Source organism: Trachemys scripta, chromosome 2 (assembly GCF_013100865.1).
Source record: "Trachemys scripta elegans isolate TJP31775 chromosome 2, CAS_Tse_1.0, whole genome shotgun sequence".
Taxonomy (NCBI): domain Eukaryota; kingdom Metazoa; phylum Chordata; order Testudines; family Emydidae; genus Trachemys; species Trachemys scripta.
This window is the reverse complement of record NC_048299.1, coordinates 76,824,204-76,849,894: the sequence shown is the minus strand read 5'-3', so window position 1 is coordinate 76,849,894 and position 25,691 is coordinate 76,824,204. Positions and strand designations below refer to the sequence as shown.

General features: G+C 42.8%; 1 protein-coding gene across 1 annotated transcript; it reads right to left on the bottom strand.

Annotated features, from left to right (window-relative positions):
• On the bottom strand, nucleotides 1–23,756 carry LOC117871712 (prostatic acid phosphatase-like). The gene is made up of 10 exons (XM_034759488.1): nucleotides 23,643–23,756; nucleotides 16,689–16,784; nucleotides 15,468–15,554; nucleotides 14,255–14,407; nucleotides 9,859–9,957; nucleotides 6,870–6,974; nucleotides 5,914–6,046; nucleotides 1,873–1,955; nucleotides 764–870; nucleotides 1–181 (listed from the first exon to the last, which is right to left on the bottom strand). Exons 1-10 carry the CDS (start codon nucleotides 23,754–23,756, stop codon nucleotides 1–3), a joined length of 1,158 nt encoding a protein of 385 aa, XP_034615379.1.
• Nucleotides 23,757–25,691: the final 1,935 nt, after the last annotated feature.

Below are 25,691 nucleotides of genomic sequence, written 5' to 3'. Positions count from 1 at the left end.
TCAACTCTGGGAATCCCTCACCTGACACTTTCCACATTCTTTTGACCAGTCTTCCACTATGATAGGAGAGACCAACTTAGCAAACTTCTCAAGTGGACAAGGATGCGTGCAGCCTGGCAGCCTGAGTGGATAAGGATCCGTCAAGGAGTCATTCCGAAAGTACATTTCAATGCTGTGGTGCCTGATTTGCAGCGCCCGGAAGAAAAAGAAAGATTAGATCTTTATATCTGAGATTTCCTCTTCAGAGACACAGCCTTTGTTAATGGAAATTATTGTAGAACAAATTCTTCAGGAATAGAGACCTTGGCAAAGACACCCAAAGCTCAGTGCTCCTTAGAACTGTCATGTCACTGCTAAAGTCACAGGTCATGTCAGCAGGCTCTTTTGAAATATTTAATTAAATGAAAACAGAACCAGACCCTATGTAAGGATGTTTGACTGTGATAAGCTTTAAGGGGTAGCTTGAAAACTACCGCTACCATTTAGGGAAGCAGTCACATTTATCCATTCACTTAATTCCCACCACAAAACTTAAGTGTGTTTTCTCTCTCTCTCTCTCTCTCTCTCTCTCATATTTCAGTCAATTATTAGTTTTGAATGCATTTAATGCAACATTGTGAATAGGACTGCTCAGTAAAATTCATTTAAAATGTAATTATATTTCATGAGGATGCTTTTCTCTCAAAAATAATCTAAGGCATTAATGAATTGGTATCTGAAAGCAAAACACATTTGCTTGCTGCAGATGTGTCAAGATACTTGCCCACTGTTTTCTTGGTAGAGTTCAAAAAACTGGCAAGCACTGTACGATGGCAGTTTTCCATTGAAAATATTGAGCGCCATCTGAAGGGCACCAATTGTGGTGTCATGCTATAAAAAAGAAAAATAATGCTCACATGTAATACAGTAGTTGCTTTTAAGTGGGGTTTTGCTGCTCCTACTTCTAACAACCTTTTTTAGTTATAGGAAGGGATATTAAAGTAAAACCCCAGTTATAATCTTTGCTTTTTATTTTTGAAAAACCCATTGCCCTTTTGCAGGAAAACCCATGGCAGGGTGTTGAAAGGGGGAGGAAGGAATCCAAATCTTTCCCTAGAGTATCTCTCTTGTTTGTATGTTTACTGGGCTTGTTTATATACCACTCTAACTGTTGTATTTTAATCACTATACAGGGTCTAGAACCATAGATACTTTATAAATTGCAACAGATAAATAAATTGAGTTACACCAAGCATGAATTTGGTTACAATATGTTAAAATGAAAAATACAGATCTCATACAGCCCGTTTGCACCAAACCAGCAGCACAAAGTGGCTGTAAAGATGGCTTAAGCTAGGGGAATCTCCAGGTGGCATATAACTGGCATAGCCAGCAGAACTATAGATTACGTGTGGGAGATGTGGTTGAAGTGCTGCTATATTCCAGTGATCCCCTGCTAGTAGAACAACACCTTGGTGGTTTGTTGCATCAGGATACCTCTTAGAGAAGCCCTGACGTTGCTCTATGTTGCACTGGGGGCCAAGTCTTAGAATTGGGATTAGTGGAGAGTAAAGCTGCCTTTGCCAAGCACAGGTTGGCTGAAGATGAGGAGTAAATCCTATGTTTTTGTTTGTTGCACATGTTGCAAAAATACAAAATTCCATTCAGTGTGTTGAGTCCAATTGTATCATAACATTGCTTTTCTTATCTTGTAGCAGGAATGTAACCTTTTTCTTTTAACACTGGAAAGTTGTTGCATCAAAATACATTGGTAACATTGCTTATAATTTCTCCCCTGCATGTGCTTCTAGTACAAGTCAGATGAAGCCCATTCTGTTGAATTCCCACTAGTAAACATATCAATCCAACATTTAGAAAAATAAAGTTACTCACTGCAGAAAAGATCAGAATTTTTCTCTTGTTTGACGGTTGAGTTGCGTTTTTGATGCTTTTTAGAATAGCATTCACCAGGACACCTTAAAGAAGATGGAGAAGAGCAATGAGGATGTTGATGAATAAAGTGTATTCAGCTGGAAGCCCAAACGCAAAGATCCCAGGTATTAAACAGGAAGATCTGTAATTCATTTTTAGTTCACATGGAATTTAGAGCTTGACAGTGGACGTTACAGAAATGAAAAAAAATATGTTTAACCCAGGGTAGTTTGAGAAACAGGAGCATTAGAACCTAGGTTAGAATACGCTGAGAATCAGGGTTACAAGACCTGCCCCTTAAGTTAGGCTGCGCTGCCTTCTCCTCGATGACATTTCCTTCTATTAACATCTGCGTGTAAGAGAAATATTTCAACCATTCACTTGCCATAAGTTCTGACTGTTGCCTTTTCCCTCAAGGCTTGGTTCTTGAGTCTTTTTAGCCTAGGGCACTTTTGGGCTGTTCTTCCAGAACAAAAGTGTCCTAAAGCCAGCAGAACCAGCCAATGGAGGAATCCTTCTAGTGGCACCTACACCATTCCCTTTCCTGCTCCCAGCATAGGGGCTTGGCCAGGGAGAAGGGATGTGGCTGAGGTGTCCCTGCAGTTTGTCAATCCCTGCCTGCTAGAGCCCTGGGGGCCAGCTATCAGGCAGTGGAGTTTAGAGCTGGCTTGAGGCTCTTCTAATTTACTCTATGGTGGGAACCAATGTAGAACCAGACCCAAGATGAGAGGGCTACCAAGGACTCTGAATCCCCTATCATCAGCTGTGCCCAGAGCTGCTTGGGGGCAGGTTTATATCTGGGCCTCAATGAGGTCACCATGAAGGTGTTTCCAAGGTTAACATTAAATGAGAGAAAACAAATCAAAGCTCAATAAACAATTAGATTTAATGTTGGACAAATAGAACCTAAACCTGGTCTAGGTTGCTGTCATTCATTTAAATACTAGTAAATAAATACAACTATGACATAGTTGGCATCACAGAAACCTGGTGGGCTAATACACATGACTGGAATGTTGGTATAAAAGGGTACAGCTTGCTCAGGAAGGACAGGCAGGGGAAAAAAGGGAAAAGGTGCTACCTTATATATTAAAAAAGTATACACTTGGACAGAGGTTGAGCTGGAAATAGGAGACAGACTTGTTGAAAGTCTCTGGGTAAGTATAAAAGGGGTAAAAAACAAGGTGATGGCATCGTAGTGGTCTACTACAGACCACCTAACCAGGAAGAAGAGGTGGATGAGGCTTTTTTAAACAACTAACAAAATAATCCAAAGCACAGAATTTGGTGGTGATGTGGGATTTCAATTACTCAGACATTTGTTGGGAAAGTAACACAGCAGGACACAGATTATCCAATAAATTCTTGGAATGTATTGGACACAATTTTTTATTTCAGATGGTGGAGAAAGCTACTAGGGGAAAGGCTGTTCCAGATGTGATTTTGACAAATAGGGAGGAACTGGTTGAGAATTTGAAAGTGGAAGGCAGCTTGGGTGAAAGTGATCATGAAATGATAGAGTTCAGATTCTAAGGAATGGTAGGAGGGAGAACAGCAAAATAAAGACAATGGATTTCAAGAAGGCCGAATTTAGCAAACTCAGGGAGTTGGTAGGTAAGATCCCATGGGAAGAAAGTCTAAGAGGAAAAACAATAGAAGATAGTTGGCAGTTTTTTAGAGAGACACCATTAAGGACACCAGAGAAAACTATCCCACTGTGTAGGAAAGATAGGAAGTATGGCAAAAGACTACCCTGGCTTACCCAGGAGATCTTCAATGATCTAAAAATAAAAAAAAAGTCCTACAAAAAGTGAAAACTAGGTCAAATTACAGAGGATGAATATAAACAAATAACACAAGTATGTAGGGACAAAATTAGAAAGGCCAAAGCACAAAACGAGATCAAACTAGCTAGAGACATAAAGGGTAACAAGAAAACATTCTACAGATACATTAGAAGCAAGAGGAAGACCAAGGACAGTGTTGGCCCATTACTCAATGAGAGAGGGAAAATAACAGAAAATGTGGAAATGGCAAAGGTGCTTAATGACGACTTTGTTTCAGTTTTCACCGAGAAGGTTGGTGGTGATTGGATGTCTAACATGGTGAATACCAGTGAAAAATGAGGTAGGATCAGAAGAGGCTAAAATAGGGAAAGAGCAAGTTAAAAATTAGACAAATTAGATGTCTTCAAGTCACCAGGGCCTGATGAAATGCATCCTAGAATACTCAAGGAGCTGACTGAGGAGATATCGGAGCCATTAGCAATTATCTTTGAAAAATGATGGAAGATGGCAGAGATTCCAGAAGACTGGAAAAGGGCAAATGTAGTGCCAATCTATAAAAAGGGAAATAAGGAGAACCTGGGGAATTAAAGACCAGTCAGCTTAACTTCTGTACCCTGAAAGATAATGGAGCAAATAATTAAGCTATCAAATTGCAAACATCTAGAAGATAATAAGGTGATCAGTAACAATCAGCATAGATTTGTCAAGAACAAATGCTGTCAAACCAACCTGATAGCTTTCTTTGACAGAGTAACAAGCCTTGTGGATGGGGGGAAAGTGGTAGACATGGTATACCTTGACTTCAGTAAAGCTTTTGATACTGTCTTGCATGACCTTCTCATAAACAAACTAGGGAAATGCAACCTTGATGGAGCTACTATAAGGTGGGTGAAAAACTGGTTTGAAAACCATTCCCAGAGAGTAGTTATCAGTGGTTCACAGTCATGCTGGAAGGGCATAACAAGTGGGGTCCCACAGGGATCAGTTCTGGGTCTGATTCTGTTCAATATCTTCATCAATGATTTAGATAATGGCACAGAGAGTACACTTATAACGTTTGCGGATGATACCAAGCTGGGAGGGGTTGCAAGTGTTTTGGAGGATAGGATTAAAATTCAGAGTGAACTGGAGAAATGGTCTGAAGTAAATAAGATGAAATTCAATAAGGACAAATGCAAAGTACTCCACTTAGGAAGGAACAATCAGTTGCACGCATAAAAAATGGGAAATGACTGCCGAGGAAGGAGTACTGTGGAAAAGGATCTGGGGGTCATAGTGGATCAGAAGCTAAATATGAGTCAACAACCCTGTTGCAAAAAAAGTGAACATCATTTTGGGATGAATTAGCAGGAGTGTTGTAAGCAAGACACGAGAAGTAGTTCTTCTGCTTTGTACTGATTAGGTCTCAACTGGCGTATTGTGTCCAGTTCTGAGCGTCAAATTTCAGCAAAGATGTGGACAAATTGGAGAAAGTCAAGAGAAGAGTGACAAAATGATTAAAGGTCTAGAAAACATGACCTATGAGGGAAGATTGAAAAAATTGGGTTTGTTTAGTTTGGAAAAGAGAAGACTGAGGGGGGACATAACAATTTTCAAGTACGTAAAAGATGGTTACAAGGAGGAGGGAAAAAAATGTTTTTCTTAACCTCTGAGTATATGAGAAGAAGCAATGGGCTTAAATTGCATCAAGGGAGGTTTAGGTTGGACATCAGGAAAAACTTCCTAACTGTCAGGGTGGTTAAGCACTGGAATAAATTGTCTAGGAAGGTTGTGGAATCTCCATCACTGGAGATTTTTAAGAGCCGTTTAGACAAACAGCTGTCAGGGATGGTCTAGATAATACTTAGTCCTGCCATGAGGCAGAGGGACTGGATTAGATGACCTCTCAAGGTTCCTTCCAGTCCTATGATTCTGTCAAGCTCAGGTCAGAATGGCCTTGAATCTTATCCTAGGATTTCTGCAACCATCTCTTAAATTTGGACTAGGGTAACTAAAGGCATTTCTACATTCAGGAAATGTACATCTAGGACATCCCAGGGATCATGCAAATACCAGTGTTCAAAATACATTTTTAAGTGTTTATTACTGTGTCCAGGTATATTTAGAAACACATTGTAGTGCCATTTTAACAAGGAGCTTTGCATGAGTAAGGAGACTTGATTTGTCATATAGTATCAGCTCCTCCATTTTCAGTGCTGTGTAATATTTTATTTACCTCCCTGTAGTCGTGATTTGTCTTTTGTTTTGTATATCCCAAAGACTGACTGTAAGGACAATGCTGCCAGCTCCTTCATCTTCTTCATTATATCTGGGGAAGCCCATTTAGGGAGAGTATAATTGTGAATACTCTATAGTAAAAAAGGAAAATGAACATTATTTTTCTCCCATTCATTTTCTTTTCCCCCAGCCCACCCTTACACTGTTGCCTTTGGACTCCCTGTGGCTTTCTCCCAGTTCCTTCATCGTGTGGCTTCATTTCCTGACATCTCCCCTAGAACACCCTTTTAGGGAGGTTCCATTGGGGCCCCAATGGAAATGTAATTCTTTCTCTTACTGCAGTTGCTTTCCATCTTGGTTTCTGCTAGTGTGCGGGTTTGGCATGTCCCGCCTGGCCAACTCACTCCTGCCCCTTCTCTACCACTGGATCTGCAAGGCATAATCTAGTTCATAGTGGGGAACTCTCATTTCCTGACTCCCAGTTCCCTGTTCTAACCACTAGACAATGCTGCTACCGCTTATTTTCAGCTTCCAGCTAAGTATTTCTATAGTTACAAGGAGTTGTTCTAAAGAAAATACTTTTTTCTATTAGCAAAAATCATGATGAGCTTCTCAGCATGGTTGAGTAACTACAGTAACTCACTGGGTTGTACAGAAAGGGAAATAATATGAGGAGAAGGATTTTAGTGTCCTGTTTTAAAGGGATGATAAATAACAGGGATGAATGAAGATTAGTTTTCTAAATTGTAAACTATGCTTTGAGAATGTCCTTTTCTAATGCACTAAATTATGCTTCATTATCATTCACCATTCTTCAAATGGTGCTGAAAAGAAACCAAGCTCAGGACAGAACAGAAGATCCGTCATTACTGTGTTTGGTTGAAACCAAATTGCTGTGTTTAGCTGAATCAGATCTTCTGGATTAGTCTCCCTCTCGCTTTCTCTTTTAAATACCTCACAAAGCAGAGTATCGTATGTATTCCAGGCTTTGAACTTATTCAGTTGTTTGAGAGTGTCCAGGTCATATCCTGTGTTAGCTGCCATAGTTTTTAAAACACCCTGAAAGACAAAAACAAAAGGAAACATACACAATGAATGCCTCAATACACTCAGATACATGTTCATGTGGACTCATAGGCCCTGATCCTGCAAACTCTTACACGCGTGCTTAACTTTACACATGTGAATAGTCCCAATGAGGGTTTTTTGTTGTTGCAGTTCTCACTCATGGCCCCTAGATGCTCCTGCTCTTTCGGTTTCTGTGACTGCCTTTTGCTCATCCTTGCTATTATTCATTGGAAGGCTCCACTTGCTGCTTCTTCTCTCCCTGCCTTGAGTACTTCACCCCAAGGAGAGGGTGCAACCTCACTCACCTCTTCAAGTGAACCTTCCAAAATGGGTCAAGTATCAGAGGGGTAGCCGTGTTAGTCTGAATCTGTAAAAAGCAACAGAGGGTCCTGTGGCACCTTTAAGACTAACAGAAGTATTGGGAGCGTAAGCTTTCGTGGGTAAGAATCTGAAGAAGTGAGGTTCTTACCCACGAAAGCTTATGCTCCCAATACTTCTGTTAGTCTTAAAGGTGCCACAGGACCTTCTGTTGCTTTTTCGAAAATGGGAGCTCCCTTGGGGAAGTGGATAAAGAGAGAGAAGGCACTGGGGGAAGGGGAAGCGGAAGAGAGGAACAAGGGAAAAAGGAAATGGAAACCCCAAGGCAGGAGGGAGGTGGAGAACCTACGGGATGGAATGGGAACAAAGCCCAGAGGAAGAATTCAGGAAAGAAGGAAGAGAGAAAAACAAATTATGTAGGGACAGGAAAAGGGAAACTGCCTGGATGACTGGAAAAGGGCAATGTTGGGATGGGAGAGATGTCTCACAAAGATGCCAAAAAGGGAACCAGGCTTGCCAGCTGCCCCATGAAGATGGTGGTGAGGAGAGGAGACAAGACCTGATATTTGCTCCCAGTCACTCTGGTGAGGATAGCAGACCACCAGCCTTCTCACTCCCACAGAAGACAACAGTTTGCGGGGGCTGAGGCCTCTTAATGGGGGAGGGTTGTTTGTGTATGAGCAGTTGAGCAGTTTGGTGGGGTTGGATAAGCATCCAAAGTTTAAGTTGCTTCTTGAAAACTCTAGGATTCTCCCATCACTGTTTAATATGTGTATTTTACAATATTGGTTCATGCATTTGCAGCTTGTGTCCTTGTGACAAAACATCATTATATATTGCTGTAAGGTTGCAATGTATGCAGCAAAGAATGTAGCGAATGTGGGATTTTCAATCCAGGAAGAGGATCAGTTCTTTGAAACAGCCTGAAAAACTGTATCAGCTTTGGGGTTCTGATAATTAAATGAATCATACGAGACGTCATCTAAATGTCACCAGGAAGTGTACACTCCAGCTGGCAGCCAGGTGACCTCTACACCTCTAGGACTGACTTTGGAAAAATCTTTCAAAAACTGAGCAATCCTGCACCTTGCCTCTGGACTACCAGAATGGCAACCAGTTTGAGAACCACAGTGCTTGACTACCAGTCCTGTGAAAATTAAGCAGAATTACATTGGAGTGAAATGAATGTGAAATATGGAAGCCCCACTATGTCCTTCGCTCCTTGTGAATGATTTATATCACTTTGACTTTATAAAAAAAAAAAGTACCCGCAATGTAATGTTTGTGAGAGTTGTCTTTCCTTCTAACCCCGAGGGGCCTGAAACTGCCTGAGGTTATGCAGGGCTCTGCCTTCCTTATCTTTTTTGCAATAACCTATTTAATGCACCATTTCCAGACACCATTTGTGAAGCCCTGCTCATGGTAGGCCTGGTCTATATGTCTCTCAGGCATGTGAAAAATCCAACCCCCCAGAGATCTAGCTATACTGATCTAACCCTTGGTATAGATCAGCGCGAGGTCGATGGAAGAATTCTATAGTAATTATATAGTTGGTATAGCTGAGTGGGTGTGTGTGTGTGTTGGGGGGGCAGGCTTTGTCTCATCCATGAGAGATGTAGCCATACAAAAGTAAATTCCTATTTTAGACCAGGCCTTACTGTGCACTTATTCGTGTGAGTAAGGGTTTCACAGCTGGTTCCGCAGGGACCCTTGGTCTGTGCTCCTGCAGAGGGTGGCTGTGGTGAAGCTGGCCAGCACAGCAGTTGGGGCAGAGTGGGAAGTAAGCTGCACAAGGAAAAAGTCGGGCACAGCTTGCTTTCCCCCATAAAACAAGGAAGAAGCAGGAACTGCCTAGTGACACTGAGGCAGCACAACTAGGCACTGCTTCAGCAGGCTACCCAGTGTAGCAGTGGCTACTCCATAGACTGTGCTGTGTTGTTCAAGGCCTGTTCACCCTATTTACTTATTGCTAGGCTTACAGAGGCTGTAGCAGGAAAAGTTGGGGGGTATTTGGGTGAAGATGTGTGTCAAGGCCAAAGCAGAAACACTGCTCAACTTTGGGTGAGAGGATGCAAATAAATAGCATTGTAATGTGACTTGTACAAGGAGAAATGCTTGAGTTGTTTTTACATTGGTTTTGCATTGCAACAGTCACATCCCGAGGTCTTTATTTCTCCTCAGTTTCAGCAGAGTAATCACATCTGTATGATTGGTTTTGTGCTACACTGTAGTGCAGGAAATTGCTGCCTCCGGAATATTTTCAGTCTCATTAGACTATTTAGCACAAATTAAATATAACTCAAAATAGCCTGAGCTAGTTAGTGATACATTCACATCTAAACATTAAAATTAAAATAAAACTCAAGTTTAAATATATATTTGAGACTTGTTCAGTGTACAAGTATATTAATATGTTTATAGTAATATTAGCCTGTCTTGTGGTAATTTTATTTTTAAGAAGCTGTTGTTCCTCGGGAGACAGTAACAGCATTTCAGTAAATGGAAACAATCCAATGTTACAATCTCTTAAGTTTACAGTCTTTCCTTTTTGTTTTACCATATAGGGTTGCAACTTGTTTTGAAATTGCCATGATGTCAGGGTTTCATTCTGAAGTTCATCAAAACATGGACAGTTAGAAGAAGGAAAGTGCAGAATCTGAAATAAAAAAAAGTTAAACTTGTCATGTGGTCAGGCACTTTGAATGGGATCCACACAGGAACTTAGGTGTTGCAAAGTTGGGCATCACAGTGCCTAACTTTTAGGTGCCTAGGAAATAACAGGAACAACACTGGGATCCACAAAGCCTAAGAAAGGGGTCTAAGCTCCCTATCCAATGAAGGGGAAAGGTAGGCTCCTTAGACTGTGATCCACAAAAGCCAGCATGGCTAGGTGGGGAGCTGCCCAAGCTAGCCAATGGCAGTTGCTGATGCTAGGGATGTGTGCTAAGCACTGGCCGTCTCTCTCAGAGTTAGGTACCTAAGTCCAGGCTGAAGGGAGGCGCGTATCTTTGCTTAGCAATCCATGAATAGGAATCAGCCACATGGAGTCAGGCAGCTGAAGTACTTAAGCTATTTCTTGAGACATTGAGTTAAGCGTCTGCCTTGCTCCACACACAACAGCCAGAGGAGGGGGTGCCCACCTTATAGCTTTTTGTCCAGTGGTTAGAGCACTCACCTGGGATCTGTGAGACCCAGGTTCAACTCCCCCCTCTCTGCCAGAGAGGGAGAAAAGGTATGATCTGGGGTCTCCACCCTCTCAGGCACATTGTCCAACCCCTGAGCTATGGGATATTCTGATTTAGGGCTTCTTCAGTCTCTCCTGTGGAAGCTGTTGCTAAATAACTATGGCTAAATAATGAAAGAGTGATTGAAGCATGGGGACTGGACCTGGAGTTTCTCACCTCCTAGGTGGTGCCACTGACCTACAGCATCTCTCTCTCTCTTGCCCAGTGAGTGTTCCATTGTGGATAAGTACTTAAACAGTCTGAGGTTTAGGCACCTAAATACCTTGGTGGATCTGGACCATTGTGACTATCTATTTAACCCAACTTAGCTTCATCTATCATTGTGGTGTCTAACCATTGTGGATTAGATTCATGGACATGCTGCAGCTGCTTTGTGCCAATCCATTGGTGCAAGTTGTTCATATACTTGGTGAATTTGGGCAGTGGAAGATTTTGCTGGCATGTCCAGGAAGCTGTTAATCTAGCTGATCCCTACAGTCAGAATGACCCTCTTAAGCTGCTGTGTATATCTTAGAACTGCTCTGAGAACTGGCCCATTTCCCAGGATTCAGTGTGTAAAGGTGGTTGAAATTACTTTTTCCCCACTTCTCAACTCCTGAGTCACATCAAATACAGCCCAGCACTGGAACCTGCATATTAGACTGCTGAAAGTTTGATTTCTTTGTCCAAATCCTGCTCTCAGATTCGTGTGTAAAATATGGCATTGTTTCAGTGGAACCACAATGACATGGTACCTGTTTTGCCGTTAAGTATTCTTGGGAATAAACAAGAGACAGAAGTGAATTGTGCTCCTAAATATTGAAAGGGTGCCTATGTAATAGCTTCATTACTGCTTAATTCACCATGTGTGAAATTCATCCTTATTCAGAGAATCTGCACAACTCATGTATCACTTAACTCCTGCTTAAGCACAGCTTTGATGGCTTAAGAGGGACTTCAGTGTTGCATGTCTTGTATTGGCCTTCTCTGACCTAATGTGAATTTCACTCTGGGTAAATTGGGCAGAATGCACCTCCAGTGCTTCCCCCTGTAATGGTCCTTCCTCACTAAGTGTCAATACAGAGGCTGGAGCAGATGCTAGCAGAGAGGAGTTAATATTTTAAATTGGAAATATTGCATGACCTCCGGAGTGCGTGTTCTTCTGCAATAGCGGCACACCTTGGAGGTTCAAGGCTACATTGGGAGGCTTTGGAATTGCACAATAACAAACACTCCTTTTGCTTAATTACTACCCTTTGGGTGTTATTACTTAAGCCATTCCCTTTGGTTTCATTAAGTAGTACACAGTGCTGCTAAATGTCAGTTCTTAATGGATCACAATAGGCCAAGAAAATAATCTGTGACCAGGTTTATTACTATATGATACTTTGCCTTGATTTCCCAGTCTGTGTTGTTTGGGGCTTGAAAATACCCACAGACATCTAAACATGGAAGGCTCGGGAAGACAGAGTTCCTGGCTTACACGTGGTTGGCCTATTCAGCAGAAACTTCAAGTTGCTCCAGGAAGTCATTGTAATTAAACTTTAACTCCCACACCTGGGAAAGTTGCAGACCTGACAGGAAGAAGAGCACTCACGCAAATGCCCTTGTCTCTTCCCACAGCTCCCTTTCCCTTTAAAGTGGTGACTCAGAGAGTTTGGAGGTTTGGTTTGGATAAACATCTGACAGGTCTGATGCTTATCAAAACCTCTTTCAAGCCCTTCCCACCTGCAAACCTCCCTTCCTCTTGCTTCATTGGAGGACAGAGTGAAGGTTCAAGCTGGGTCACATTGTGTCTGGTCCAGTTTCCTTGAAGCACATCTCACTTTCACACATGGCTTTAGAATGGAGTAGTGCTTATGAACATCTCTGGAGTAGAGAGGCATGGTGGCCTCATGACAGTGGCCCATCCTCTGATGACCTTGATGACATGGTGTGTGGTGGTTTTATTGTTTCTTGTTTCTATTTCCTCAAAGTACTGTAGGTAGCATGAGGAATGAAGCCCTTTCTGTCCCTGCTTTCCGCAGCTTTTGTTCTTGTTAAATCTTTGGCCTGCACAGTGCCTCGTTGCAGCAGCCCACCCTGGCTGACAGATCTGTACCTGAGTCAGTCAGGAAGAGTTGTTTATGCCATAGCTTCTACCTGCCCTGTCATTTGTTAGATACATTCACTTGGGCTGTATGCTTCTCAGGGTTGGGTCTGTCTTTCAATTATGTGTTTATACAGCACCTAGCACAATGGGGCTCCAATCTATAACTGAAGCACCTGGGTGCTACTGCAATATAAATTAGTAATAACCACAGAGAGATCGTTTCAGTTTTGATGTAAACGTCTCTCCTTGGCTGACCTCAGGAGCAAACCTGTCAGGCAGGGAAGAGTACAAAGCACATTTAAACTTGAAACCACCTTAAAGGTCTGTCTGTCTGTCTGAAAGAAAGAACCTGCCCCCATGAAAAGATTTTAGTGGAACTTCCTCAGCTTCATTCCTGACAAGATAACATCAGAGCTTCCCTGTGGAGGAGATGGTGATGAGGAATGCATGTCAGCTGTTCAGCCCCTGTAGACTTTCATTCAACAGTTATGGTTGGGCCTGCATGACTGCATGTATTTATAGTAGGGTTACCATATTGGAGCCCCTGAAAAAGAGGACACTTCAAGGGGCCCCGGCCCCGCCCCAACTCCGCCCCTTCCCTGCCCCGGCCCTGCCCCAAACTCCGCCCTTCCCTGCCCCACCCCAACTCCGCTCCTTCCCCAACATCCCTGCCCCAACTCCGCCCCTTCCCCTGAATGCTCCGCCCCCTGCTCCTCCCCCTCCCATGCTTCCCGCGAATCAAATGTTCGCGGGAAGCCTGAAACAGGCAGGCAGCAGGTAAGCTGGGGCTGGGGCTGGGGCTGGGAGGGGGGGAGTGAGGAGACGCGGCCCAGTCTGGCCCCCCCGGCCGAGCGGCTCCCTCCGGCGGCTGGCCAAGAGGCTCTGGCCCCGGCGGCTCCGGCCCAGCTCGGGCCCTGGGGCGCTGGCTGAGCATCCCCAGCCCCGGTCGCTCCGGCCCAGCTCGGCTCGGGCCCCGGTTCCGGCCAGCGGCCGAGCACCCCCAGTCCCACCGGCCCTGGCCGAGCGGCGCTGGCCGAGTGGCGCCAGCCCCGGTCGCTCCAGCCCAGCTGGGCTTGGACTTGGCCGAGCGGCGCTGACCGAGCAACCCCATCCCCATCCCCGGTCCCAGCGGCTCCAGCTTGACTCGGGCCCCGGTTCCGGCAGAGCGGCTCCGGCCCAGCCCCGGCCGGCGGCCGAGCCCCCCCGGCCCCACCAGCCCCGGCCGAGCGGCTGCAGCTCTGGCCCGGCCCTGGCCCCGGCCCTGGCCAAGCGGCACTGGCCGGCGGCATCCCAGTTCACAGCTGCCTCCTCTTGGGCTCCGGCTGCTGCTGCGCTGGGGAGAGCAGTGGGAGCCGGAAAAGTTGAACCCCGGGGAGGAGGCGGTCCCCTTACCATGCCTCCCTATTTTCCCGGACATGTTCAGCTTTTTGGAAATTCCTCCTGGACGGGGATTTGAAGACTAAAAAGCCGGACATGTCCGGGAAAATCCAGACGTATGGTAACCCTAATTTATAGACCACTAGCTTTGGAAGGTGTTGGATTGAACATGTTGAGAGGAATGATATTTTCTCATCTCCTAATTTGTGTTCCTACTGAAAAATCTGATCAGAGGTGGAAAGTTCCCAATTGGTACTCACATGGTCTTTTGATGGTGGCATAGTGCGAACTGGGATGGGTTGCCAAAGGATCTGGGGATTCCAGATCTGGTTGCCCACTGGGGGAAAGAGTCCGGCGAGATATACCTGTGCGCTCATAATGGTTCGATCATAATCTGTGCTTTGAATGAAAATCTGAAAGTAAAATGACAAATATTTTTTTCCTAATAATTAACAAGAGGGCAATTTTATCCAAATTCCCATTCCATGCTTCCCTCTTTTCCTTTCTCCTGTTTTGCATAAATAACAAAAGGTGAAATTCACCCTTGTGCAGAGGGCTAGCAGTAGATTCGTGCACCACTTAAGTCACACTTAAGTCCTGTTTCTAGGAATCTACTTCATCAGTCTAAATGGAATTTCTCGACGGCATCTTTTACCTTGGAATCTAAACACTGAAAAAAATTATGAATAAGCATTAAAATCTAGATTAAAAAGTCATTTATTCGTTCCTCTGAGATTCAAGCATGTATCGGCATAGGAGCTGGAACTAGAGGCGCGGGAGGTACTGCAGCACCCCCTGGCTTGAAGCAGTTTCTATTATATGCAGGGTATACAGTTTGGTTCAATGGCTCTCAGCACTCCCATTATAAAAATTGTTCCGGCACCCCTGTGTATAGGTTTGTATGTTTAAGATGTGTTTTAAATTACTTGTGTGTGCCATTTCTGGGGCAAGGTTGACAGTTTACACCTGGGTGTTTGCTGATGCTGCCTTCATTCCCCTGCCCATCATAGTTCACAGTATACCCTATTTCTTCCATTATATACATTTTTTGCAATAAGAATTTTCTCAGCTAATAGGCCCCTGATTAGGATATCATCCGAGTATCAGCCTTTTCAGCCATGCTTACAGCATTTCTCATCTTCAACCTCATCCATTAGCCCAGTGGAGCAGGATTTTAGGAAAATGTGGGACTGTAATGCAGTTTCCCTCCCGCTCTTGTGACTTTCTGAAATTCTGTTAACCCTTTATATGATGTGCTCTATGGCCAGAATTTTCAAATTTAGGTGCTTAACGTTAGGTTCCTTAATTTATATTTATGCATCTAATTAAGTGGCCTGATTTTCAAAAATGCTGAAATGTTGTTAACCTTATCTCTTGCTTTAATATGGTAGGGGTTTTTTTTGACCCAGTAGTACAAGTCTCACAGTCCAATGGTGCAAGAGAACTTTCCTTCACACAAATTCTGATGCTTACCTCATTCCGGTTATATGTGGCATTCAAGAAGTTTGAGTATCTTTTCCGCATATACTGTCCAAGCTCATATTGCTGCTGCATTCCAATCTGTGTGGACAGCAGTACAGGTGAGTGTCAGTTTAAGGTGGCTGTGAAACTTTAATACAGCTTTTCTTTCCACTCTTCCTTCTGTCTTCAGTGAATTTTTCAAGTGATCATTAACCATTTTTATGCCATATTGTATGCTTTGTGCATGTTTAAATCTTGTTTTTCAATGGGAACGTTCACTTATATCCATAAACTAGTATCAGTATACTAGGACACTATACTTTCTAAGATATTGAGGGTGTTAATAGTTAAGTCATAGTTTATGTCCTGCTGTGAGAGATGTTGGGCCTGATTCTACTCTCACTTAGAGCTTTCATACTGATGTAACTCCACTGACTTCAGCAGAGTAATTCCTGATTTACACTGTAGGGTGTGTGTGAGGAGAATCATGCCCAGTAAGTTGAGTGGTAAGTTAGTGCCAAATGAGTGTGTTTGTTTATTTGATTCAAATACTTATGAAGAAAATGATTTGCTTATTCATAGTAACTCACTGTTACTAAATTATTGATCTGACTCCTGAGTTTTTAGCTTGACTCTCATCCCAAGATACATTCTGCCATCTTGTTTTGGTGTAACAGCAGCATGTCTTGGAGTGGTATTCTATCTGTTCTATTAGATCTCTCCAAGACTGTGGGTAGGATCCCTTAACCTTTAGCAGCCAAACAAGCACTTTTATTGAACTGGAGTCTCAGAGATCCACAAAAGAATTTCACATACTTAGAATAAAAAATAATGAATGGAACATTTCAAAATTATTAATGAAAATAAATTAGAGCAGCTTTCTACAAGCTAAGACAAAGAAGTTTTTTCTTATCTTAAATGGATTGCCAACACAAATATAGGTCTATCCAGCATAATTATCTATTTTTTTTTTAAATTTAATTTGCCTCTTATCTGAATACAGCCACATCATCAGGAAGGTGTGCAATACCTTCCCCCTAGGCTGAGTCACATCTCTACCTATAAAGAGCCAGATGGAATTTAACACCTACTGGTGAAATATCACTGCACTAAAGGTTTAATTTATGAATTACACCTACCTGGTTAGTTGCTAATATTTTGTCAGTGACAGATCAGACACCTGCATTATTTTTATTGCATTAATGTTCTAATTTCTGTGAAAAGCCAACAAACCTTGGTAAGCTGTCCAAATCCTTGTGGCCATTCGCTTTCTTTGTGTAGACCGGTTGGAAAGTTTTCAATTGGGGTTCGGTCACCATGTCGAAAAATCTAGTCAGATGAATCAAAGACTGAATTAATTCCCTTTGAGTTTCCTTTTTACTTGTCTGGAAGACTAGCATATCATTTTAGTCCTAGCACCTCTTGGGCAATCCAAAGAACTGGAGAGTCTGCAGAAAAACCGGTCAACCCATCAAGTCTGATTAAAGTATATATTAAGATATTGAGATATCATTGTGGTGTCCACTGAACTGTGAATAGGAACAGTCCGATGATTTTTCCCACATAGGACATAAAAGTATATTGGCTAAAATTTTGAAACCCGGATGCAAGAGGTAGGCATCCAAAGCCATATTTAGGCACCTGAACAAGTAGCCTGATTGACTTGAGAATACTCACATCTGAAAACCAGACCACTGATTCAGGGGCCTAAATATGGATTTAGGTTCTTAGTAAATATCTACTGACTGCTATTCCCCCCCCCACACACACACTCTTGCATAAGGGCAAGGCACAATCTGGCTCCATTGGATTTAGATACTAATATACATTATCTCAATGTTACTTCCTGTTTTGGTCACCTCAGATAACGAGACTGTTCTTAAAAGTTTGAATTCAAGAATTTGTTTCCATTAACCCTGAAAACTGGGGGTATTGAATTTTTTGCCCTTACATATGTCTGAAATGACTGGTATGCCATGTAAATCTGATTGATTTAAGCAGGTACCTACCTAGATTTTGGGTGGACTTGGAGTGAAATCCTGGCCCTTTGAAGTCATTGGGAGTTTTGCTATTAACTTCAATGGGACCAGGATTTTACCCTGAGAGTTTGGTCCCTCTGATAAGCAGAACACATGAGCTACTGTGCATGCACATGCAAGGCAAGTGGTGACATGAGTCATGCATCAGAGGACATATATGATTGCTTTTGTGGTCTTTTTATTCCAGTGTACAAAGAAAGTGCCAGTCCTACATATTCTGTTCTAAATAGATCTGAATAACTCTGAATTTCCCTTGCCAACTTGCTCATACTGTAGGGTCACAAAAATGCCTCCCACCAACCCCCCCCCCCATTTTATCCTGTGCCCCATTTAAAATAATCTCAGACTCATTCCCTGACTTTGCCTTTGCAGTACTATGGACTGGATGCTTCTTTGAGAATAAATGCATCACACTTCCACAAAGCAATTTGATTTTGCAAACAGCTTCATTATAAATAATACTTTCCACTGCTACTGCACCTTTCATCCCAGAAACTCACAAAACTTTACAAATATTAAGTAAGTCCCCCAGTGCCTGATGTGAGGTGTATTATTATTATTTATATTCACTTCACAGATGGTAACCTAAAGCATGCAGCTTTTAACCACTGCCCTAAAAGTGCCAATTACCATGCCCACCCTTCCTGGTAGCCCTCTAGACCAATATCCACAAACACCAGGTGGTAAGGTGAGTGTTAAAAATAAAGAAAAGCTGCCAGTCCTTTAAGGTGAATGTAACTGTATTTTTACCAATTCAGAGTTCATCTTGCTAGAGTAGATGTCCCGACTAACACCTAAAGCAGTATAAAGAAGCTTTCTGTAAGGTGCTAATGTTGTGAATAAATGTTGCAGAAGAAACACAGAACCCTAAATTCCTGAACTCTGGTGTTGGGATGTAAGCAAAGGAGAATCTGATTTTCAATATAATGTTTCATATCTATATGTAATTTTTAATTCCACACTTTTTTGTCACCTATTTAAAATCTTAAAACAGTGTTTTCAATCCCTTCTCAGGGTACCTCTAATGAACAAGATAATTAAGTAAAGAGCTGTGTTCCCTGATGATTGAATCAAGTGGACAGGGTGGGAAGGAATGTGGGACACTTGCATCTCTGCTGGGGGGATGGGGAAGAAAAGTTGTTTGTTTCTTTGGCCAAATATTTGTCATGTTGACATACCGCAGGTCTCTTGTGGGATTAATTTGCTCTTTTAGAGAAGCAGATGGCTTTGCTAAGAATGAAGATTAAATTCCCAATTAAAAGGCAGCTATGTAATTTGCATGCAACTGAAAATATAATTTCATAGCAAGACATTTTTTTCCTAATTTTAAGCCCAGACCAACTCCCATTGAAGTCAGTAGAAAGACTTCCGTAGACTTCAATGACTGTTGGCTCGAGCCCTTGATACAGAAGCATGCCTTATTTGTTAACTAGTAGCAAGTCACTAAAATCATGGTAGATTTGTAATAGTAGCACTCAGCATCCTGAACTCTGTATGCAACATAACTTCTTGTACACTCTTCAGTTCAAAGTTCTCTCCTTCAAGAACATTTATGGTGCTGAGTAAAACAGCATTGTAGCTCTGTCTGGGTGGGTAAAGAACGGGAACGTGCGAGGGAGTTTTTAAGGTGAAAACATATAAACCAGTGTCCTTCCTGTTCGGTGTAGATTAAAGAAACCTTTTTCAGAAGAGGAGGGATTTACCCTCTTCTGAAAGGTTTCGTGGCTTCTTTAAGTCCACACAAAGCAGAAAAGACCTTGGTTTGTATGTCTTCCTCTAAAGATCACTGCATAGCATAAACTTTATGTAACTCCATTTCTCTGTATTGGAAGGGTGAAGAGCTGAATAAAGACTACTGAGGCCTAAGCCCATGGTTCTTGGAAGTCACAACAGAGGAGGAGGTTGAGTTTATAGGTTTAACAAAAACAAATTGCCTCCCAAAACTGGAGTGTTTGAACAATATTTATAAGCGGGGTTTCCTTCCCTTTTGTCCTTATCTTGTTTCCATCTTTCCAGAGATGGGCCCAAGCCAAAACGCTGCATTCGAATGACTCCCCCCAAGTTTGTAGAAGTTTGAATCTGAACTTCACAGCTAGGATCCATCTCTCCTTGCATAACTCAGAGCACAGAAGATGGCAAGTGTGGGCAGAACCATAATGCACAAAAAAGAGCGGAAGGGGAAATTGAGTGGGTGGGGAACATCTGGTATTGTCCATTGGAAAACATAGTAAATTATGCGCTCACTCTGTGCCATACTAACCCCAACAGAGAGATCATAGAGAGAGTGGGGAGGCAAAAGCAGTATGGCAATGAAACCAGCCATGCTACCAGTGCCAGGAAATCCACAGAGGCTGGGAAGCTGAGCAGGTTTGCTCAAGGTTCCAAAGTGTTTGAACTATTATTGTTCCTGGGTTCTTTGCCTGTGTGCCACACCCCTGTGCCTCTTCTCCAATGCTGCCTATCCTGTGTTACAACAGGGAGGATTTGGCGCAACTTCAGCATCTCAGAAATGACTCACCTTTTGGGTGAGTGACTTCTTTCCTAGATCCGTGGGCGGGGACTATATGGCTCTATGAATCTATGATTTATAGATGCAATGTCTTAGAAGTTCATTTCTACCTAATGGGATTCTGCTAGATATTTCCCATTTTTTCTACCAGATCGCATTTGACATTCAGCATCAGGGCCCTGCACAACAGCTTCAGTGGAGGTTAAAGTTTACACGTCAGAAGGAAAGTCAAAATAGCATTTTGATAAAATGGCTTAAATTATTCCTGTTCAGTGAAAAGAACTAGTGGTTTGTAAAACTCAAAGTGCAGAGTCAGCGCAAAGGTGAAAGTCTGCTGGAGAAAGCTTGGCAGCTTTTCAGAATGTGGCAAAGTCCTGAAAGTAAGAAAGGGAAACATTTGTCTTGTTTACTGCTGCAGGTGTGCTTTATGCTGTGAGTTGCTGCTAGGAGGGAAAAGTAATAAGAAAAAGAAAGGGGTGAAAATGGTTTCCATTTCGGCACATCATTTCAGTATATCGTTCAAACTCAAATCAGTGAGCCCAGGAGACAACACTTAAAAGATAAGAATTCAATCCAGTGAAGCTGTGCCAGGGAAGGGGAAATATACTCTGGTGGTAAGACCCAGATCTATAGAAATTGTATAGCTGATTGCTCAACCAGCTAAAGGGTAACTGGAATACTAGAATAATTTAGCCTTTATCTGAAAAGGAGGAGAATTTACATGAAAATTCTCTGGAATAGCAATTCTTGTAAGTAAGGAAATAAATAAATAAAATGGGGTATGCTATCCTAGAAATAAATGGAGTACTATGTTCTTTTATAGTGGGTGGGAGAAAGTGAATGGAATAGAGATAAAGAGGAGGTTCTTAGATATTAAGGACTTGATTCTCCAAGAAAGTGAGCACCTCCTATGAATGGCTTTGCAGAATTCTCAGTTAATAAATTGGGTCAGGACATCAATTTGTAGAACATAGTTACACCTATTCAGCTCAAGCTTAAGTTGCTTTAGAGTAGTGGTCCTCAAACTATGGGGCGGGCCTCCCAAGGCATGAGAAAGTGTCAAAGGAGGTGCGAGCTGTATCCTTTTCTTGGGGGTGTGTGTGTGGGGGAAGAGCTCTGGCTGTCAGTCATGATTAGCTGGGGCTCGTGCAGAAGGGCCATGCACATCCAGGAGGTGGGGATAAAGGGGACAGCTGGAGTCCTGGCAGCCTGGGGCTGACAGCTGGAGCCCCAGCCTCTTCTTCCCCACCCCACGCCTCAATCCCTCACCGAAAGCAGCCTTGGGATCTTCTTCCCCCCCATCCATCACATGGAGGTGGTGGGGCTCCAGCTGCCAGCGTTGTGGGAGCAGCAGCAGTGCAAAAATAAGGGTGGCAGTGGGACTCTAAGTCTGCTGTGAAAGGTGATATTGATGAATATCACTTTTCACATTGACACCCAGTGGTGCTGGAACAGTTTTTAGAGTGGGGGCAGGTCCAATCAGAGGGGGAGTCAGGAGGACCATTTGGACTGGGCCTCAAGCTTAAAGGGCGCCTCAAAGGAATTGCTTCAAGAAATACTCAAACTTGGACTCTGGGGTGTTTCCTAATATCACAATTGCATTGTGTATTTTTGTCAGTTTGCCTGCATCAGTGGCTTCAGGTGAAAGCACCTTCAACGTGTTATAATAATACATAACAATAATAATAATAATAATAAGAAGAAGTGTTGAAGCAGGTAAAGAACTACCACTGTTCAACTATGGGACAAGAGCATTTGAATGGGCTTGCTATGCTTAATATCAACTGTGATATTGCATGAAAGATAGATTTTTCCTCAATAATTAGTGCATTTGCACAGACAAAGGCTAGAAAAGCATTTGTTAAATAAAAAATATTCAAATTATGTCTCACTCTTTTTTTGGTGCCTTATTTTATTTTCATGTGGCGTCTTTTTTATTATTATTATTATGGGTAGGGGCCTCAAAAGCTGGAAGTGGCCTGGGCCTCTCTGGACCTCTGAGAGGGCCTGAGTGGGGATGCTGAGCTGTGCCCCCCGCCCATTACCCCTGTCCCTACAGCTGGGGTTGGGAACAGGGCCATGGCTTCGGGAGGGGGGACACAGACAGGGGTAAGGGGGCCAAGGCTGAGGCCACAGCTGGGGGTGGGTGCGGAGGTTAGGGCCAGGAGAGGAGCCCTGGGTACAAGGCCAGAAGCAGAGCCCCAGACATGGGGCCAGCAGCCAGGACCCTGCATATGCAAAATCTAGGGGTGCTGCAGCACCCACAGCTCTACTTCCCACACCTGTGTTGCTGCTGGTGTGCACTTCCTTCAGAGCTGGATGCCTGGCCAGCAGCCGCTGCTCTCCGCTCTGCCTTCAGAGCTGGGTGGCGCTATATGTACTTGGGGGATTGGGGTGTAGGGACATAAACGACTACAGACACAAAGAAGGGGGGCCCGATCAATACGTTTGAGAACCACTGCTTTAGAGAGTTCCTTTCTCCAGATGTGCCATCTGCCTGATGCCACCTATGCATTCAGTGCTCTTTCACTCACTTTAATACTCTTAAATATTCCTATATACATGCACTAATGAATGGGACAGATTTTGAACATGTTGCTGAAAACAGAACTTGGATCTCTTTTTTGCCTGGTGCCTGATCCATCTCCCTTTGAGATTCCCACTGAAGTCAATGGGAGTAGGATAAGATGTTCTGGCCCACGAGCCAAATGGTTCTCCTACTAACGTCAGCCAATAGAGACATAAGAAATATCACAGATTCTTTCTTTGGCACAGACAGTAGAGTAAGCACACAATAGGTCATACTGTTTTCTCTACATGGATCAGTAAGTGCTCATTGGGTACTGTGGAAGGTATAAGAATGTTTGGATAACAGAGTTTCTAGGAAACAACACTTTAAAGAACACTTTAAACTGAATCTTCTTTATCACTGCCACCCGTACATATATTTAAAAAGAAAGATATAAAGGGCCAGCTTCAAAACATACTATTTAAATTCCAGATCCATTGGGGGGAAAACCTCCCCTAATCTGTTGAGGGGAAATGGATGTTATATTGTCATTCTATAGACTTTAAAACTAGAAATGAGCATGAAAAATTGTTGCAGCCAGTTTCCAAATTCATCCTAGTTAATGCAGCATGTACATCACAACACTGTATAAATGAAGCTTCATATGCCTCTGCATGCTGCTGGGCCAATTCAGCTGTCATAAGAAATAAAATACATGCATTTCTAGCTTGCCTTCCATTTGAATTTACCTTTGAAACACCTATGAGCTAAGCAAGTATCCTCAATTCTACAGATGGGAAAACTGAGGCACATAGAGATTGACACGGGCACACAAAGGATGGGAGGGACAGACAAGGATAGAACCCCAATCTCTTGACTGCCATTCATGTGCTTTAAACACACATTTTGGGGGTTCTTTTATCTTGTAAAAAATCTTTACAATTTGACTTATTTTATCTTCATTAAGATGAGCCTTTAAGGCTTGATTGTAGGTACATAGAAATGCCTACAATATTTCTTTCCTTGTGGAATCTGTACAAAGAGGGGTTGAAATCTTACATTTTTATCAATTCAAGGAACACCATACTAAAATCATTACCAGCGATTAAATGAAGAGGCCATCTACTTACGGCAACCACACATTTCAGCGTTCTTTCTGCAGCAGTTTGGTGAAGCAGAATGAGAAAAAGAATAAAAGCGAAGCAAAAACTCCTGGACCTGCATGGAAGCCGTGTCGTTCCCATCCTGGCAGCAGCTGGAAAAGCTTTGTAGCTACAGTAGCTCTTCAGGTTTATCAACCTGAAGTGAAGCTGTACTTTCAAAAGGACAAAAGGGGTGGATCTGCTTCCTGTGCATTTCAAATGCAGGAGAAACTTGGGGGTGATTATGTAACACATCTATCCTTTTAAATCATTTTCTTTCGAGGTTGCTGTTTACATTCTTTTTAACCTAATTCAGTGTTGCCAGAAGGCAAGTAAAAAGAATGCCAAATCTATTATTTTTACTAACTCTCATGATTTTAAGACCAATCTCATGATTTTTGGTGAGCCTGCCTCATGAGTTTTGAACATTTGGGGTTGACAATAGTGTGGTTTTGTTTTTTCCCATGTGATTTGGGGGGGAGGGGTTAAAAATAAGGGGGTCATCATTCCATAAATAATCAGATTTGCAGATGTTTGCATCTCTGCTATGTCTATATTTTTCAGTTCTTGGACACTTTAGAGGAGGCAGTACGGCCTGGAGGAATAAGCATTGGACTAGGAGAAGGGCAATCCTCAGTTTCCCTTTGCTCCCTCCCAGTCACCTCTTCTCCCCCTTCACCACTATTTTAAGCCCTTCTTCCATTCCTCCACCATTCTCCTCCTACACTCTAACTCAACTTCCCACAACCATGTCAAGCTACTTTTTAAAAATAATATAAACAAAAACTAAAATATATTAAAACTACCCTGTTTCCAACAACTGTAAAATAACCTCCTAGATGCATGTGCAGCTCTCTGAGCAACAGTACAGTAGAACCTCAGAGTTACGAACACCAGAGTTACGAACTGACGGTCAAATACACACCTCATTTGGAACTGGAAGTACGCAATCAGTCAGCAGCAGAGACAAAAAACCAAACCAAAACCAAAACAAAATACAGCGTTAAATGTAAACTACTAAAAAAATAAAGGGAAAGTTTAAAAAAGATTTGACAAGGCAAGGAAACTGTTTCTGTGCTTGTTTTATTTAAATTAAGATGGTTAAAAGCAGCATTTTTCTTCTGCATAGTAAAGTTTCAAAGCTGTATAATGCCAATGTCCAGCTGGGAACTTTTGAAAGAACAATCATAATGTTTTGTTCAGAGTTATGAATGTTTCAGAGTTACGAACAACCTTCATTCCCGAGGTGTCCCTAACTCTGAGGTTCTACTGTATGATTTTGTACTTGTAAGTACTGGCCTCACTTTCTGCTGCAAGCCTATTCTACCCTTTGAATCTGTTTGTGTTCTGGCTTATTTAGGCCCCAATCCTGCAATGAACACTGTGTGGGTGGATCCCTGAGCTCACACTGAGCCCACTGCAGAATCGGGGCTATAGATTGTGATTGATTGGATGCAGACTGTGCCTGTAAAGTGCCTAGTACATTTTAGACATGATACAAACAACAAACCATAATTACAGTTCTGGTTCTGAAATGGCTGTGAGCAGGTTGCTTAACCTTCCTGCCGTGGCTTTCCCCTCTATAAAATAGGGACAATGATGCTTTCACACTCACCTCCCAAGGGCTGTGTGCAGACTAATTAGTTAGTGCTGGCAAAGTGCTAAAAAAGCACTAAGTATTATTATCGGTAATGATTTCTTGGGAATTGTCCAAAGTGCCCCATTCCTATCACTCCCAAACATGCCTCAGTGTCCTCCATTGAGCTCCTGCAGTAGTGATCTGAGGATGGAATACAAAGCACACCTTACCGTTTTAATTTTAGTTTAAAATGTATCAAGAGGCTATATGTATCCTATAAGTCACAAGGCCTTCAGAGCTCCATCTGGTGACGGGGTGCGGGAGGGGTTTCAGGGTGCAGGCTCTGGGCAGCGCTTACCTCAGGTGGTCCCGGGAAGCAGCGACATCTCCCTCTGGCTCCTAAGCGGAGGCCTGACCATGTGGCTCTGCGCGCTGCCTGCGCCTACAGGCACTGTCCC

Coding starts and splice junctions, on each gene's coding strand:
- LOC117871712 (XM_034759488.1), bottom strand. CDS start 23,756: ATGGGAACGACACGGCTTCCATGCAGGTCCAGGAGTTTTTGCTTCGCT. Junction 6,975..9,858: donor ACAAGTTGCAACCCTATATG/GTAAAACAAAAA, acceptor TTTGTCTTTCAG/GGTGTTTTAAAAACTATGGC. Junction 6,047..6,869: donor ACGATACTCTGCTTTGTGAG/GTATTTAAAAGA, acceptor TTTTTACTATAG/AGTATTCACAATTATACTCT.